At 38.4% G+C, this 18851-nt stretch overlaps 1 protein-coding gene across 6 annotated transcripts in view; it reads left to right on the top strand.

The window, feature by feature from the left end:
* LOC131248653 (intermembrane lipid transfer protein VPS13) overlaps positions 1–18851 on the top strand; it is a 199594-nt gene that overhangs the window by 127975 nt on the left and 52768 nt on the right. For 5 of the 6 annotated variants that reach the window (XM_058249032.1, XM_058249031.1, XM_058249033.1 and 2 more), the window contains 10 exons: positions 5881–6164; positions 6263–7869; positions 8006–9204; positions 15370–15498; positions 15571–15726; positions 16009–16626; positions 16701–16772; positions 16841–17257; positions 17377–17563; positions 17648–18437. In XM_058249032.1, coding sequence (XP_058105015.1) covers positions 5881–6164; positions 6263–7869; positions 8006–9204; positions 15370–15498; positions 15571–15726; positions 16009–16626; positions 16701–16772; positions 16841–17257; positions 17377–17563; positions 17648–18437 — 5459 coding nt within the window. The remainder of the gene's footprint in view (positions 1–5880; positions 6165–6262; positions 7870–8005; positions 9205–15369; positions 15499–15570; positions 15727–16008; positions 16627–16700; positions 16773–16840; positions 17258–17376; positions 17564–17647; positions 18438–18851) is intronic. The other variant, XM_058249036.1, reaches the window with a different exon arrangement.

The raw sequence follows: 18851 nt of genomic DNA, 5'->3' as shown, positions 1-18851 counted from the left end.
ATTGCATAAAAAAAGGGGAGTTCAAGTGGAATAAAGCAGCCTCCAAAGCCTTTAAAGAGATTAAGGGCAAGATGGTTATGACTCTTATCATTCGTCTTCCTGATTTTTTTTAAAGTCTTCGAGGCGACATGTGATGCCTCTGGAGAAGGTATAGGTGGAGTGCTTAGTCAAGAAGGGCACCTCATTGCGTATTTTATAAGAAGTTGAATGAGGAAAATTAGCGGTATTCCACTTATGACATGGAGTTCTATGTGATAGTTCAGTCTTTACGACATTGGTGACATTATCTGCTACGACGAGAATTTGTCTTGTTTTTAGACCACTAGGCTTTGCGATACCTTACCTCCTAAAAGAAAATGAACCCAATGCATGCCAAGTTTGTTAAATTCCTTTAGTAGTGTACTTTTGTTTTAAAACTCAAAGACAGGGTCGAGAACAAACCTGTCGATGCCCTTAGTCGCAGAGTGACGTTACTTCAGCCCATGCGCGTAGAAGTCTCTAGGTTTAAGCATTTCAAAGAAGAGTATTCTACATTCCCAAACTTTAGAAAAGTACATGCGTCACTGTTAGATAGCCAGTCGAGGAGTGACCAGGGGTTTGTCATCATTGATGGGTATTTACTTAGAGTAGACAGACTCTGCATTCCCCGCACTTCCCTTCGAAACTTTCTAATTTGGGAGCTTCATGCTGGAGGGGTCGTTGGTCATTTTGGTCGAGACAAGACCATTGTCCTAGTCAAGGATAGATTTTATTGGCCAAGTCTCAAGTGAGATGTAGCCAAAATTATTGGCCAGTGTAGGACTTGTCAGCTAACAAAGCAAAAACGGCAGCACAAGGGTTTATATATGCCTTTGACAATGCCACGCGCTTTGTGACAAGACATTAGCATGGATTTCGTGCTTGGGCTTCCCAAGACGATTAAAAATGCCTGATTCCATCTTTGTGATGGTCGACCGTTGCTCAAAAATGGCCCATTTCATCTCGTGTTTCAAAACATCCAATGCCTCCAACATCGTGAAGCTTTTCTTTGCAAAGGTAGTTCTTCTGCATGGCTTGCCAAAGACCATTATGTCTGACAGAGGCGTTAGGTTTATGAACTATTTTTGAAAGACACTTTGGCATATAATGGGTACAAGGCTTCAGTTCTCGTCAATGTACCATCCACAGACGGATGGTCAAATAGAGGTGATCAATAGGAGTCTAGGAAATCTGTTACGGTGTCTTGTGGGTGACCATATCAGGACCTGGGATGCAGTCCTTCTAGTCACCAAGTTTGCATACAACTCATTACTTTATAGGTCCATAGGCACGAGTCCATTCGAGGTAGTGCATGGCTACAAACCTAAGAAGCATATAGATCTCATCCTCATGTCAATGTCCCATAGGCCAACAGAGTCCGTAGATGCATTTGCACGACATATTCATGACTTGCATGTTGAAATTAGACAATGAATTTATTTAAGTAATGAAAAGTATAAGATATTTGCTGACTCACTCTGCAAATTTAAGGAATTCCAAGTAAGAGACTATAATGGTTCATATAAGGCCAAAATGGTTTCTGTAAGGGGCCGTTAGGAAATTACAAGCCTGAAGTGTAGGACCCTATAAAATATTGAAACGATTAGGTCCTAATGCATATGTTGTGGATCTATCACCTTCCATGGGGATTAGTTCTACATTCAATGTGGAAGATCTTGTGCCTTGTCCTGACCCTCACATTGACCCTAGTGGTGATTCTCCTCATTCTCCCCATGACCCATGGCCTGTACCTGACCTATCTTCCCAGCCTTTACCTCCCTTACCATCCATACCTCCGAGAAGAGAAGAAATAGAGGCCATTTTGAATGAGCAAGTGGTTTCCACTAGACATGGAGGATACTAGGAGTATCTCATTAGGTGGAAGAACAAGCCAGAGTTAGACAGTACATGAATCACAGAGACATAGCTTCAGTGTTTAGAGTCGAATCTCTTCAAGTACTACCACAACTTCATTTCGCCAAAGGCGAGCTCTTCTCAGCCAAGTGGAGTCGATGAGGACATCCGAGCCCATAGAGTATACAAGAGGAAGAGGAAAGCCTGACAACTTCGTTGTGGCTAGATGATTTTCACGTGGGACCCACAGGTGGGCCTGGATTGAGTTTCTAACTATCGTAGAAGCCCCCACATGCATGTACGTGCATCTTCGAAGGCCCCACACTGGGAAGATGCATGCAAGTTGCTTAGTTGGGAGATTTGGACCGTTTGATCGCGACGACACGATGATCAGATTGTTACATCGCACGAATAGCTTGATCAGACTGTTGATCACGGGCCATCGTCATCATCGGATCTCATCTGATATTACATACTTTATGATTTCATTTTTCAGCTTAGATTAGGCGTTATTTCAATTTATTTCATATTTGGTACACTTATTTTATGTTTTGGGATGTTTGGGACATATATGGAACAAAAAAAGAACTAAGAGGGCAAAATTGTAATTTGGTAGCCCAAAAACCCTATTTAAGGCTTAGACGTCCAACCCTTGGGGATTTTTATTTTTATTTTTTAATGATATACTTTGTGTAAAAGAAAAGAATTCTTCTCTCTTTCACAAATACCAAAATTCCAAAAGGAGATCATGGATAATTCAAGCCTAGGTTACCAAGCATCCTCCTACAAGACCATTAAATAAGGGAAACTAGGATCTAATGGATGTAAGGACATCCAAATAGCATAGGGTATGCCTATTTCCAAAAGGAAAGGTTTAATACTACCTAGGGTGAAATTAGGGTTTACAGGAATTGGGGAAAAACATGGAATTATGGATAAGAGAATAAGAGAATTAGGGTTTTGGATGGAAGGAATGCATGGATTTGGGTTCAATTGAAGGTTTTGAAGAACTAGGGTTTGGTAATTTGGGGAAATAGGAAGATTTAGGATTTCTAGTTTTAGGGTTAAGTTTTGGATGTATAAGGGGTTGAAGATCGGGAGGATATTGATGGCTTGGGATGAAGGAGAACGAAAATCGGAGAACGTGGAAGAATAGCTTGCTTGTTGATGATGAGAGTGTGGGGGATGGAAGAAAGCCTCGTACTTTTGTTGATGAAGATAAGCTTCGCACCGATCTTCCTTCCAACTCGCATGGAAGTCACCCTCACATCACATGAAGATGGAAGAAGAAAACAAGTAGCTATCTCTCTCTATTTTACTTTTATTTTATTTTTTTTATTTTTTTATTTTTACTCAAAACCAAAGTAATGAGAGGTCACACGTCCCCCCTTCTTTTATAGCCTCAAGAACTTTTCAAAATTACAATTTAAACCGTCTTATGAATTTTGATCAAAATATCCCTAGTCTAATGAAAAATCAAATAAAAGCACTCAAAGGTGTCCAAAACATAAATCAATTATAAACTAAATCCTAAAAAATAATAATGTCCAATAATGATGAAAATGATCTACGATCAATGGCCCGATCATGTGATCCATGCGATCCGACGGTCCAAATCACTCTCTAAAGCAACCCATGTGCATCTTCCCAGTGTGTGGTCTTGCAGGTTGCAGCTACTCGCACATGCACATAAGGTCTTCAACATGATCACGGGTACTCGCCTAGCTACAGAGATATTGGTGCAACTCACCTCCTCTAATACATACACAAAGGTGTACGTGAAGTGATGTCCTCATCAGATGTGCTAGACATTATGTTTATTGTATTAGGAACAGTTTTGTCATATTTGCTTTTTATTACTAAAATATAATAGAGTCTAACCCCATCTTTTCTCTGCCTCTCTCTCTCTCTCTCTCTCTCTCTCTCTCTCTCTCTCTCTCTCTCTTCTTCCCTTTCTTTCTTTTTCCATCTCTATACAAGTCTACAGACCCAATTGCCCATTCTCCAAAATTTTATTAAAAGCAAGGAGAAAAAAGAAAACAAAAGGGATGATGAGAGATCATCCAATTAATACAATGGAGATTTCTCCCCCCAGGTACCCTGAAAAGCCTATAATGGGCATCCCCTGAATGCTTTCTTAGCTCTAGCCCATTTGCCCATTCTAGAGCCTCATCAAGATCTTTTGTCATGATGTTGCTTGATGATCACCAGCTCATGATTTATGCTTGATAGTTTATTAAATAAACATTTTCCCTCTCGCCTTCCTTTCAATTTAATCTCCATATAACCTTGACTTTTTCCGAAAGTGTTCTTAGATGATTTGGGGTGGCAATGGACCGGGTCAACTCGTGGGTCAATTTGCCTGAACAGATTCAAGGCGGATTCGAGCCAAGTTGAATGGGTAGAGGGTTAGGCTCGAACAAGAAAATGTGGCCCATTTAAGTAAATGGTCGAGCATGGGTTGAACCCCACCCAGCTTGACCTGTTCATATATGACACAAGAAAGAGTGAAGAGATAATAAGAAAGATCACTGTCTACCTCAAGTGTGTAAAACCTTTAATCCACAAGGTTATTATTGAATCCACAAGGGAAAAAAAAAAAAGAAAAAAAAAAAAAGAAAGATAAAACTCAAATAAATTTATTCAAATAATGTGTAATGTTTATGATTTCTCGATTACACCACTAATAATAAATAAATAAATAAATAAAAACCCTAATTCACAATTACCAAAAATAGCAAAATTCTAACCTTAATAGAAGTCCTTATTGTAGCAAGACTCTTCTATAACCAAATTTCTAAAAATAGAAATTCCAGATAAACTTTTGCTTGAGGAGTCCTATCATGATTAGAAGTAATTTCTAAAAAAGATGGAAATCTAAAACTATAAAAAAAAGGAAATATGATAAAAATCGGAATTACTAAAAATGGTATTTTTTTTAATTCTAAAATCCCATTTTTGAGCTGTAAACGTGCGTTTTCTCGCGAAACGGACGGACATGACCCACTTTGTGGGTTGGTTGACCCCGGAGGGCCTATTACGATAAAGATTGATAGGTTGTGCGTTCCATAACAATACCCGGATTAAAAATTATGGCCGATTTATGGTTCACACTTCAAACGACAATTTCTTCATATCCGGAAGAATTTCTTCAAACTGGATGCGCCTGGGGCCCAATTACGTCATGCCCTACGTAAAAATGGGCGTGGATCTGACAGACTACATCCGCTTCCGTTTGGCCTTCTTTTAGTCCAACCATGCTAAGAATGTACCCGTGCCACATCCTACATCAATATAGGTTATCAATGGGCTGGGCTGACCTGACCCAACGTAACCCAAACCTGAAACAAACTTACAAAAGATAAGCATAGACACATAGCATATGCATTCACTATTTGGTACGAGTTGGGCATACCTTTTGCCCCATATAACCTTCTTAAACATGAGTTAGGAAGTAATGGGTCGGGTTGGGTTATGATGGGCCTGTCAAGCTTGACCCAATTACAATTAAATTACTCAGGTTGGGACGGGCTTGGGCTTGATAAATTTTAGGTGGGTTGGGTCAGGGTTGGGCTTGATGGTTTAAGTGGGTCGGGTCAGGCCATAGAGTAATGGGTAGCAGGTCAGGTTCGGGCCAAATTCTTGGCAGGTTTAGTAAACTGGTCTGGCTCAGGTGGACCATGACCTGGCCCAAACTGACCCATTCCACCCCTACCTATGACAGTATTTGCGGCAGGTTCTTGTGTCATACTTATTTCTTTTCTTTCTTTCTTTTTTTCTTTTTTTTTTTAAATAATTTTTTTTTTTTTTGGTAAATTAGATGCAGAACATCATCATCTAAGCCGTATCCCTACTAATTGGGGTTGGCTACATGAATCCTGTTCCACCATTCCACTCTATCAAGGGCCACAACTCGTGACATCTTAATTTAATGAAGCTATGATTCTTTTATTGCTTAGTCCTCAACCTTATTTTATTTATTTTTAACTGAGTTCTCATCTGTTTCAGGTTCATGCCATTATTTCGTCACTTAGTGTTCACTTCTCCAAATCAATATACGATAAGCTTCTCACATTGAATGCCTTTCTTGACATTTCTACAAATGAACGCAAACTGTTTGGCAGAGGAAAGTTTGCACCGCATAACATTGGGACAGAGAATGCAAATGGTTCTAGTGTTTTTCAGTACTCTGTCGCTGTTAATCTGGAGCACGTTAGTCTTCATGTCAACCTTGAGAATGATTCAGAGAATAGTTTAATTCTGGCCTTTACTTTGGGGAAGATAGGAATTCAGTACGTTGTGAACAAATTATTTTGTATCAAGTATTGGTCTTCTTCTTCTTGATATCTACTCCATTTTTTAAAATGACTTAAGTCCGCATCTTGAACAGGTATGGTATGCAAGAGCTTGTGGAGGAGTACTGTCTATTTGTGAGGACGCTTGAAGTCAGCACATGCTCCTTGGGTGCTGAGCTCGGTGGTCATGTATTGTGTTCATCAAGGAAGAGCCCTGCTATCAGCTCCACACACCAGTATGGGGAGACTTTTGAGATTAGCATAATCAGCGAAACATGTGATGAGAAAAGTGCATCAGTTGAGGGATCCTTTCTTCTGCATCATCAAGCAAGAAGAAGCATCCACAGAGTATGTCATGAATATACAGTCGGCCTAAATGACATTGATCTTCATTTCTATCCTAGAGTATTCGGTTTGCTGCTGGAGTTTTATGATAGAATATCTGGGCATGATTCATCAGATGGTCCTGTTGATGTATCCTTTGTGTCAAATCAGGAAATTAAAGACCAAAATATGATATTGGAAGTTGAGCTCCAGAGGTATGGGTTTTCAAACTACTATGAAACTGGATCCACTTCAATGGCAAGCATTCCTTTAGATCGGTTCCCATTCGTAACAATATGCAACTCAGATTCTCTTGATAGACTTGACAAATCACTCGTTCATGGCACTTCTGACTGGAGGAGGATTTTCCATGTGAGGGACAGATGTTCTGTTGGAAGTCAGAAATTCAGTACAAGGAAGAAGTCTAAAAAGTTCAATCTGTCAAGTGTGAAACCCATACCAGGCATGGATGTGTCCACAATATGTCAGAGTTCCAATGATACTAATACATTTGTTGTTGATCTGAATCTCAATGGGATTAGGGCGCATTTACACGACTCTTCCTGCATTCTGGGAACCATCACACTTCCTGTCTCTAACTCTTCTATTTTCATACATGGGTCTGACTGTTGGGATATGTTATGCTCTGTTGAAGGATTAATACTCTCTTCACCTTGGTCCACTCCTAATGTCCATGATTTTGTATGCGGGCCAGCTTTGTCAAACATTTTTCCTATTTTGAATATACGTGTAAAAAAACGAGAAGGTGAAGCCCTATTACCTCAAGTTGAAATATGCATTGGGATTCAGCATGTATGCTGCATTTTATCAACTGAATTTCTGGCCATGATGATTGGTTACTTTTCTTTGCCTGATTGGAATTTAAACGGAAATGAGAAACATGTTACTGTAAATGATGAGCATGGGAATATCAGTAGTAAGGATATTGATCTTATCTGCAAGTTTGAGATACTTGATTCCACACTAATATTGCCCCTGGAAAGCAATACCCATCACTCTCTACGACTTGGACTGCAACAACTATATTGCAGTTTCACACCAATGAGCAACTCGGGCAATACATTAAAAGACATTCCTCCTGAATGTGTGATTCCAACATATAAAGTAGTGGATAGAGCTCACATTGTCAACGTGTTTGGACGAGGTATATCTTTATCGCTCATGTTGCTTAAGGATGATGGACAGTGTTTGTTGAAGGTTGATCAAGATACTGGTATCCGAAATATCCCCTTGATTGCATCCCTAGATGCTGATTTATGGATCAGAATACCTTGTGAAGCTAAGTGTTCTGGTGGAGAATCTGATATTCCTACATACTTCATGATCAGAGTGGACATTTGTCAATTTATTGCTGAAGGTAGGATGGAGTTGGGTATCAACTGATAGATATCTAAAGCCTTCTTGGTTCAATTCCTTTTTGTTTTGTAGAGTTTTGTTAAGTTTCAAACTATTAAAGTATATACATGAACAGATTTCTCCTTTGTGGTTTGCAGAGGACTACTTTTTATGCGGACTAGAAGCAGTTGCGTGCATCATAAACCAGCTGTCGACTGTTGGTAGAGAATCTCAAGGTTTCACTTCTGATGTCTTGCAGTTCATGCAGTTCAAGAGGAATTTAAAAGAAAAAAATACTGCTTTTCTTGATGACTCCAGCGAGACCTTTACAGAAGCTAGATGTTCTATAAATTCACTGTCAATAGAGCTACGTCGCTCAAGGAGGAGAAACTATATGTCATCAGAACTGGTTGCAAAGGCAGATATGCAACTTAAGTTTACTGCATCTTTAAGAAATGAGATACCCATTTGCACAGATGTTGATATATCTGGCCTAGTTTTGTATTCATTTCGTATTTCTTCTATCTTATTGGAATTCCCTTCTGTCAATTCAACTTCATCCTGTCTTAGCTTTCATTTCTCAAAATCAGCTAGAGGTGAGAATGAGTTTCTACTTACTATCCCGTCCCTTGATATCTGGTTACATTTGTCGGATTGGGGTGAATTTATTGAACTTCTTGGTTCCTGTTCAAGAAGTTCTTCTATGATTGCATCTAAAGGTTCAAATTCTGGAATTGAGTCACAAAGAAATCCTGAATGTCAAAAGACGTTCAGTGTTTTTCCATCTGAAAACTTCACTCAGACTTCTGTTTTGATTGTGAAATCAGAAAAGATTTCCATTTCATTTCATCTCCCTGTTTGGGTCGAGGAGGAAGCCCTGGATAAATCTAGAGAAGCTAAAGTTAAGCAGGAAATGCCTCAGAAACCTACTTTCAGTAAGATAGGAGAAAAAACCATGTTGTTTGAAGCAAAACATGGTAAATATGTAGCATTTGGTCTTCGTAGTCGGTATAGTGAGCTAGTCATCGATGGCAGATCTGCCAGGTTGAAGTCTAATATTGACAAGACAAGAGGGATGCTGGAGGTTATTGAGAAGCAGACAGTTAGCTCATTTCCATTCTTCCAGATATCTCAAATTAATGTGGAAGGCGAAGTGTGTGAAAAGCAGGAGTCCATGCATGTTTCAGCTGAGCTTCGACTTGAAACTGTAGATGTGTGGTTATCACATCAAATCTTCTTTTTCTGGCGTGGCATTGCATTCAAAATTCCTGAAGCAGCTCCTTCTCAAGTTCCCTTTTATAGCATGGTTGTTCAAGTACATTTACGGAGGGCGTCTCTGCTGTTAAATGATGGAAGGGTATGCTATCTTCTTGCACCAATTGTTTGAGGTTTCTTCCCATATTAAATATAGTTGATTCTTTGACATAAAGATCAATGAATGATTCAAAAGAGCTCCACAATTCTTAAATTGCATCTGACATTGGATTTTTGCGAGTACATTCACTTGTTTGTGATCTTTAAGAGGCCTTCTAATCTCACATGCATCTAAATGCCAGCCTTCATACATGTTCCTGCACTTGCCATTGTCACACATATGCTAGATTGTAGGGTGCATGTTTACAATGAATCTGGATTACTGCTGAACCTTTCTTACTTTAATTTTTCTTTTTCTTTTTTAACCTTGGGCAACTCTGAACTAGGCTCCCAAAAAAAAAGTGCCGGAAAAATGCCATCACTGACTTTTGTCAGAAGAAAGGAGAGCGGCACAATTGATACCTTTGGCTTGTGAATCTGCCCTCGAGTTGGCAGCTCACAGAACATGATAAAAAGATATCATAAGGCTGTGGCATAGTTCAATTGCTTCATCCACCACATTGGCGAGTATCCACGGAAAGAGTCCGGATTTGATCCATTTGACTGAGGTTTTGGATTCCCTTCAATGGTTACTGGGTTGAACTGATATGCACCTTCCAGATTGATACATTGCAGAAGAGAAATTACCTTGATGAAATCTGAGTTCTTGGTGCCTTAATGACTGCAGAATTCCAACGCCAGCATCCCTATTTGCATCCTTATGTCAGTATGAAACACACCCTATATCCCTGTGGCATTGGGTTTGCCAGAGCAACCGTCAAAATTGAGTTTGAAATGGCTAACTAGGGGATGCCATCTCTGTATGACTACAGGAGGGTGGCTACCACAGTAGTTCGACTTTCCCCAGTTCTCCCAAAAATAGATACAAAGGACAACTTTCCGCTGCTTTTCTTGCGAATTCCAAGGAACTGCTAGATCAAATTTCCGATAGCTGATAGCTTCAACTGGGCCCATCCAATGTTCGAAATATTGGTATCGCGTTACATATCACATCCTTGGGATACAAATACGCATCGGTTATCACACGGGATATATCATTTTTATTGGGTAATTTATCGCACTTTTCGGGAAACATTGGGAAAATAATTGAAGTTTTCAATGAAACTTCGGGGATTATTAAAAAAAGACCCTAATACACACTTTTAAATCATAACATCTCAAAAAAGAAATGCACATAATAGGTTTCCTTCGTATAGAGTCCTAAGCTATGTGTTGCCTGACTGAACTAATGCAACTATATTCAAATTGAATGCATAACATTTAGAGTGTATGTGATGATCATTTCATCAAACACTCCTAAATACTTTGAAATTAGTCTCAATTGACAGCTGGTTGAAGGGAAATTTCGAAATACACACACACACACACACACACACACACACACACACACACATATATATATATTAATTATTAATTTTTAATTAAAAATGATTTTTATTTTTTGAAAATTGACGAGGACTTAACAAATTAGTAGATCAACCCTCATACATGCTTGATTTCATGTTTGGAGTGCAACATTGCAAGCAATTTGGGAGAAATTAGGGAAATTTTAAATTTTCCATCGGACCACCTCAAATTTCAAAATTAAAATGTATGTGATGATCATTTCATATACTCTTAAATACTTCGTAATTAGTCTCAAATCAATTAATAGCTGGTTGAAGGAAAAATTCGGTAAAAAACGTGGAGAACATGAAGAACCAATGGATATCAAAATCAACGCTCCAACTCTATGATTTTTCATGCAAAACATGAAGAACCAATGGATTTGTAACCATTTGACCCTGATTTAACATAATTTCAATTTAAAAAAGGGATCAAAAATTGAAAATGCTCTTCGGATCAAACATGTGGGATATATCGGCACTAACTATGCGTTTCGTATTGCACAGGTGGGATACAAGATATATCGTAGGATATATCAGCCGATATCGTCGATATTTAAAACATTGGGCCCATCTTACCTCTGATATCCTTCCGTCTCTATTGAACCATGTGCCCCACAAAATAGTGAAACTGATAGCTTCCAAATGAAGTTGCCAATTCGGCCCCAGGATATGCACTGCCACCTGGTTATCAATTCACTAAACAACTAAGGAACAACCCACTCAATACTGAAGTGAGAGAACACACCTAACCATATCTTGGTAGCAAATCTACACTGCAAAAACAGATGGTGAACATTCTCCTCTGAGGTTTTATTCGTTGATCTCCTTAATACAATCAATAAAATCACAGATAAAAAATATATATATGAATGAAGTTTGACTCATGAGAGGAGCGTACTTGTATGATCTAAGGTTTTGTAAACTGCAAAGTCACACCTTATATATGTATCTGTATTTGTATCAGGCTGTCATAGCCAGCATGTCTGAACTAGATCAATCCTTGCTTAACCAGATAGTCAATGTGTTAGAAGCCTGTGTGGTCATTTTTCTTTGGCATTGGTAATTTCGACATGTATCCAAAAATGTGGATTCCAGATAAATTTGGCACCCATGTGCTTGCAGAAAGAACAGGAGGTTTGCCTGTTCTTGTAGTTATGCTGATGAGGTCTTGAACTTGAGTCTTGGTCGAAAATGATATGTAGAAGATATTTTATTTTTATTTTTATTTTTTATTTGTTAATGTCCATGATTGACTCTTTGAAGATTAAAGCATTGGTTCAGTGGAACTTTCGGATCTCAGAATGCTGGCCTAATCTCTGTAGTGGTATTTAAGTAACCTCTACTCTAGGAAAAAATTCACTTATTTATTTACTAGTATTGTGATCATATAGATTGTTATAATTATTTTTGGCTTTTCAACTTAAGCAAATAAAAAAGCAAGGAAGGTGGGGACATCCAGCCCCAATCTTCTTTTCTCTTTTCCCACTCCCTCTCAACTCTCGTTACTCACATATCTTTTCACAAACTACATGGTTTCAGAGAAGGTTTGATCAATCAAGTTTTCGTAGTATCCATATTGTAACCAGTGTTCAAATTGTCGACGAGAAATCGATAATATCAGCAATATTATCGGTGTCGCTGAACCGGCAATACTGAAACCCCAAGTTTTCGTTTCTCTTCCAAATGTCGACGAAATATCGGCGATATTTTCGATTTTATCGAAAAAATAGCTATCGTTCTCCTTATTGTTGAAAAAAATTGAAATAAATATAAAAAATATATACAAAAAAGCTCTCTTACCTTCTTTTTTTTTTCCTCTAGATCTACCTGCGGAAGTGGATTTCAGCTAGATTTAGTGGGCCAATCGCTGTTGATAGCTCTGAATTTTCCGAGATAAGAAAACCCTTTAAAAAACCCTTTTGTTTTCTTCAAAGGAAGAGATTTGAAAGAGAACTTGATTTCACCGACATTCATGGAGATTTCGGTTCAGATTTGAAAAAGAAAAAGATAAATTTCTGGAGAGATTTTTTACAGAAAAAGATGAGATTGATTGCAGATTTTTCGGAGAAGAAGAGAAACGAAATTCTCTCTCGCGTCCGCTCTGCTCTGGGCGGGGATTAGCTACTGACAGGTTGTGTAGCGAGACTAGCTACTGAAGTGACATTGGCAAGTTCCGTGGGCCCCACCATGATGTATGTTTTGTATCCACACCTTCCATCCGTTTGGAGAGATCATTTTAGGGCAATATCCAAAGAACGAGTTAAATCAAAAGCTCCAGTGGACCCCAGCACAGAAAATAGTGGGACAGTGACGCCCAACATTAAAAACTTCTAAAGGCTACGAATGTTAGATCAAGCCGATATTTGTGTTTTCCCTTATTTCATGTCTTTTTTAACTTTTGAACAGGTTGGATTTCAAATACACATTATGATGGGCCTTAGGATAGTTTCAATGGTGGCAATCACTCTCCCCACTGTTTTCTTTGGTGGGGTCCACTACAGATTTTTATTTCCTTCATTCTTTGGTTCATACCCTAAAATGATATCTAAAAATGGATGGACGGTGTGGATATAACACATACATCATAGTGGGCCACAGAACTTGGTGAGGTCACTTTAGCAGCGGACTCGCTACTCAACCTGTCAGTGTCTATCTAATCCGCATCCTCTCACACTGCAAAAATAACATAGATCTAAATATCAAGTGGACCACACTGCAAAAAGCAGTGGCAGATTGAACGTCTACCATTGAAACCTTTTTTGGGGTCACAGAAGTTTTGGATCAATATGAAATTTGTTTTTCCTCTTCATTCAGGTCTTTGTGACCTTATGAACAGATTGGATGGAAAATAAACATTATGGTGGGCCCTACAAATTTTTTAACAGTGATTTGTGGTGTGGTCCATATGATCTTTGGACATGATTCATTTTTTGGATAATGCTCTAAAATGATCTCTAAAAATAGATGAACGGTGTAGATATAATAAATACATCACTGTGGGACCCATGTAACTTTGATCTCCTTTGAACCATTCGTACAACTCGGAGCTCGAGGAGAGTCAATACTCGTCTTCGCACGACACATACATGCAGCAGCTATATAGCTGGTGTGTGGTACACCAGCCAATCCGCTTTGAGTTTAATGGTGGGATTTAATCGCTGTTGTTTCCTTTAGTGTGGTCCACTTGAGATTTGGAACTACCTCATTTTTGGGACCATGTTCTAAAATGATATGTTGAAATGGATTAATGGGGTTGATTTCTTGCATATATCATGGTGGGCCCACGAAACACTGTCCAGTAGCCAACTCGTTATTCACAGCATGATAAAACACATGCCATATGGTGGTACCACAGAGTCCTTACAGCACCAGGACTGATTTGGCTAGTGACGTTGCCACTGTCAAGATGGCTAGTGGTTGGTGCTATGTGAGCCTAATCATGATGTATTTATTTGATCCACGCTGTCCATCTATTTTTTCATATCATTTTAGATCTTGATCCAAAACATCAGGCATATATAACTCTCAGGTGGACCACACCACAAGAAATAGTAGCAATTGAATGTCCACCATTAAAAACCTCCCACGGTTCAGTGTAATGTTTATTTGACATCCAACCTGTTGATTAGGTTATACAAACTAGTTTGATACAAAATTTGTGGCCCTTGAGAAGTTTTTAATGGTGTGCATTCAATCAACGCTGTCTTGTGATGTGGTCCACTTGAGATTTGAAGCTATCTAATTTTTGGACTTATACCATAAAATGATTTGGAAAATTGGATGGATGCGTCAATATGTCAAACAAGTGTCATATCCAAGCCATCAATCACCAAGTATACTAATATATAGATTCCATGTCCCAAGAAAGGTGTACTTTTTTAGTTCATTAACTTTCACATGTCCTAATTATTATATGTTAGCTGCATTTGTATTATATGAACTCATTTTGATTACAATTGTGAGCGATTTCTTATGGCAGCGTATGCTTTTTGGGCACCATTAAATGAAAACTTATTATTTAATGCATTTTTTTTGGTAATTTTTTATTCCTAAATATGCAAATATGTGTATTTAGGCATGCCCTCAAGTTTTACTGAAAAATTCTATCGTTTTCCCCATTATTCGCTATTTTTTTTTTCACATTTCCAGTTATTAGCAATATTATCGGCGATAACGATATTATATCTTTATCTCCAGTCAGCGAAACTTGTAGCGATACCGACAACTCGAACATTGATTGTAACTATTGTTACATTTATTAGTTATCGGGGATACATAAACATGTATTGATATAACCATTAACAAGAAATGTACCACTGACTAAGCGAAACATTGGGGAAACATGGGGAGAAAGGTGGAATTTTTCAATTGAACTTCAATAGGTGCTAAAATACACATTTATATATATTTAGGAATCGAAAAATTGCAAAAGAGACGGGGAGGTCTTCAATTAGATCCTTTTATGCCCTTATTTGTGCTCTCTCTCTCTCTCTCTCTCTCTCTCTCTCTCTCTCTCTCTCTCTCCCACATCATTTCACAAACTACATAGATGATAATAATAGTAATAATAAGAAGTGGTTATTGTGATCATAAAGATAATGAAGAAGCAAAATAGTCCATACTTGAAGTCACTGCCATTTTGTTCTCTATGGATCTTGAAGAAAATTTCAAGGGTTTTCTTTTTTACGATAACTTGGCATTTTATTGTTTTGTTTCTGTTTTTGCTTTTTACTCATTTTTGTTTTCTTTTGTGCATGTAGTGGAGTAGTAATGGTCCTATCGTGGAAATCCTCCAGCGTAATTTACTTGCAGACTTCAACCAGACAGCATCCTCCACAGAAGTGTCAGTTGCAGGTGACCTTCAAGTGAACTACAACAATATTCACAAGGTATAGCGTCAATGAAAGATCACTTTCTTTTCTACTTAGTTATATATTAATGGTTGTAACCCATCATTTTAGGTTATGTGGGAGCCTTTTATGGAGCCATGGAAATTTCAGTTTAACATGGTTAGGAAGCATGAGCAGAATGCACTCCTCAACTTGTATGTTGTGACAGATATCCATCTGAAATCAACAGCCCAGCTTAATTTAAATGTTACAGAACCCCTCATTGAGGTACGTATTGAGTTATTCTTTCATGTGATTCTGGGATTTGCTTTCCTCTTGATGATTATCGGAAGGTTTTGATGATTATCGGAAGGTAACAAAAGAAATAAATACTTTGAATTTGAAGATTTCATTTCATTATGGCTGTAAAGAGTTAATACATTCAGGACACCATTCTGTGCACTTCTTTCAGAATAAAAATTCCACTATTATGACATATGATGTATTCATATTTTTGTGCTTATTCTAGCCTTTAGTAGCTCATACTTTCTTTTTCTTTTATTTTCAAAGGCTATTTTTAGGGGAACTGAGATGATTAAAGATGCTTGGAGTCAGATTGGGGTGCATCATCCTCCTGGGAGTCAGGGAACCTTAGGCTCTCTAGCCTCCGAAAATGTCTCTAGAAGAAGATACGCTCCATATATACTTCAGAATGACACCTCCATGCCTCTATTATTTTGGGTTTCTTGTGGCCCTGCCAGCGTTGATGATACTGACATTATGGCAATGAAAGAAGGAAATATTGTCCAACCAGGCTCTTCTGTTCCAATTTACATTGATGAAACTCCTGAAGAACAAATCTTCCCCCATAGGCCATCTAATTCTTCTGAAAGGCTTAATGAGAAGAAATCTAGTGGTATGGCACATCACATGATCTCTGTTCAACTTGACGGTACTTCTAGGCCCTCCATACCCATGTCAATGGACCTTGTGGGCCTTAGCTATTTTGAGGTAGATTTTTCTAAACCATCATACACCATAGAAATAGAAAAAGACGACGATGCTTCAAGGTACATTAGGAAGACTAAGGAAAGATATGGGGCAAATCCTAAGAGTGGATTTGTTGTTCCTGTGGTATTTGAGGTTTCAATGCAGCGTTACAGCAAGTTGATAAGATTGCATTCAACGGTAAGCACAAAATTGTGGTTTATTTGTTTCGTTTACAGAAGTTCATCAGTGCCCCTTATGATTGATGACTACAGGTTATACTCTTTAATGCTACTTCGATGCCCTTGGAGCTACGCTTTGATATTCCATTTGGTGTATCTCCAAAGGTATAACATTTTCTCTCTAAGTTTTAAATGCTCTCATAGGCTCTGTCTAATCATGTTGTTATTTTCAGGTCCTGGATCCCATATACCCAGGACAGGAGTTTCCACTGCCTGTGCATTTGGCTGAAGCTGGTCGCATGAGATGGCGCCCTCTTGGTACTAATTATCTGTGGAGTGAAGCACATCCGCTCTCAAATATTCTTTTACAGGAAAATAGGCTTGGGTTTCTGAGATCCTTTGTTTGCTATCCTTCCCACCCCAGCAGCGATCCATTCCGTTGTTGCATATCCATTCAAGATATCAGCCTTGTTTCATCTACTAGTGGCAGACAATCAGCTAAGAAGAGCAGCCAAATGCAGAATCCAGATAAAAGATTGATGCACATTGTGAGATTGACTACACCTTTATTGGTGAAAAGCTATATACCAAAGCAATTATCCTTGAGAATAGAAAGTGGTGGAATTACTCATTCCACGTTCCTTTCAGAGGTTTGTAGTGCCTATGGTGACTGGCTGTCACTGAGTATCTTTTTAATGCCTTTTTTCCAATTGTTCAAATTCAAGTATGACAATTTAAGCTTTGGGGCTTACTACAGTTTTTTCTTCAGGTAGATACTGCTGCTGTTTTTCACATTGATTCTACACATGACCTGGGAATAATGTTTCATATGGAAGGGTTCAAACCTACCATTTCAAAGTTTCCCCGTGCAGAAACATTCACCACAATGGCTAAGTTAAGCGAGTCCAAGTTCTCTTTATGTGAAACATTGACCTTCTATCCTGATGTATCTAATGGTAAATCCTTTTTCATGGAGCTTGCTTTAACAGGTTTCAACATTTAATTGATTAGTTACTAATTGCATTTGGTTTGTTTTGTAGGTCCAATCTGTGTTACCGTGGAAAAGGTTATGGATGCCTTCTGTGGTGCTCGGGAACTTTGCATATCCATTCCATTTCTGCTATACAATTGTACTGGTTTGCCACTTACAATTTCAGATTGTGGCAATGAGAACAAGGGAAGCGCCTACCCTATACCCTCCTGTTACAATCTAGTAGGGTTGGAAAAACTTTTAGCTAGGAAACAGGGACTTGCACTCGTGTCTTTTGATCAGGATTCATCTTCTACACTACCAAATTTCAAAAAAATTGTGAATTTGTCCTCAAAAAAACACACTATCTCTTTAAGGGAGAATTCTAGCCTGCATTCCCATGGGTTTCTTAAAAATCAAATTCCTTCATACAATTCTTCTACACATTTTTGTGGTGACCTGGAAAATCATGATCTAACTTTTGGAAAAGCTCCTTTTCGTAGTTCAATGAATGGTGGGAGTTCAGGCAGCCAATCAAATTTGTCTGAAAAGGTTGGGAATGGACTTAGTTCTCTAGAAAATGAAGAAAGCAGAAAGGCTAGAGCATTCATGTATTCTCCCTGCAATTTCCCTGCAAGCGAGCTTATGGTTAGATTGAGCACATATTTGTCTGAACATGAGAGTCAAAATATTCCAAGCTCTATGTGGTCTAGCTCATTTTTTCTCGTCCAACCGGGTGGCTCCACTAGTGTGATCATTCCTCAACCACGCACAGCTGGGGCATTCATTATATCCATAACATCAAGTCTTGTTGCTGGAGCACTTGCTGGGAAGACTAGAGCCATCACTTTTCAACCCAGGTAGGTGTCTGGATTAGAAGATAAATGCTAAAACATATAAACATCTTAATCTTTTAGTACTCTTTCTAGAAAATTTGGCTATATCTTAGCATAATTTCTAGAAATTCCTCCATTACATTGGTAACTGAAAGTGGGAACCATAAAGATCCACTGCTCCATGTTCACTTTTGAGCCCATGTAGTTGTCTGGATCAGTGATTTAAATATCGTGTCCATGCACGTATCACACCCTTGCGATATGGAAACATATTGGTATCACATGGGAAATGTATCGCTGTTTGAGGGAAACACTGGGAAAGGATGAAATTTTTCAATAAAACTTTAGGTTCCGTTGAAAGAGACATGATTACACACGTAGAACATAAAATAATAATAATAATAATAATAATAATAAAATTAAAATAAAATAAAATAA

The sequence above is a fragment of the Magnolia sinica genome, chromosome 6 (genome assembly GCF_029962835.1).
Source record: "Magnolia sinica isolate HGM2019 chromosome 6, MsV1, whole genome shotgun sequence".
NCBI lineage: Eukaryota > Viridiplantae > Streptophyta > Magnoliopsida > Magnoliales > Magnoliaceae > Magnolia > Magnolia sinica.
This window is presented reverse-complemented; position numbering and strand designations above follow the sequence as displayed.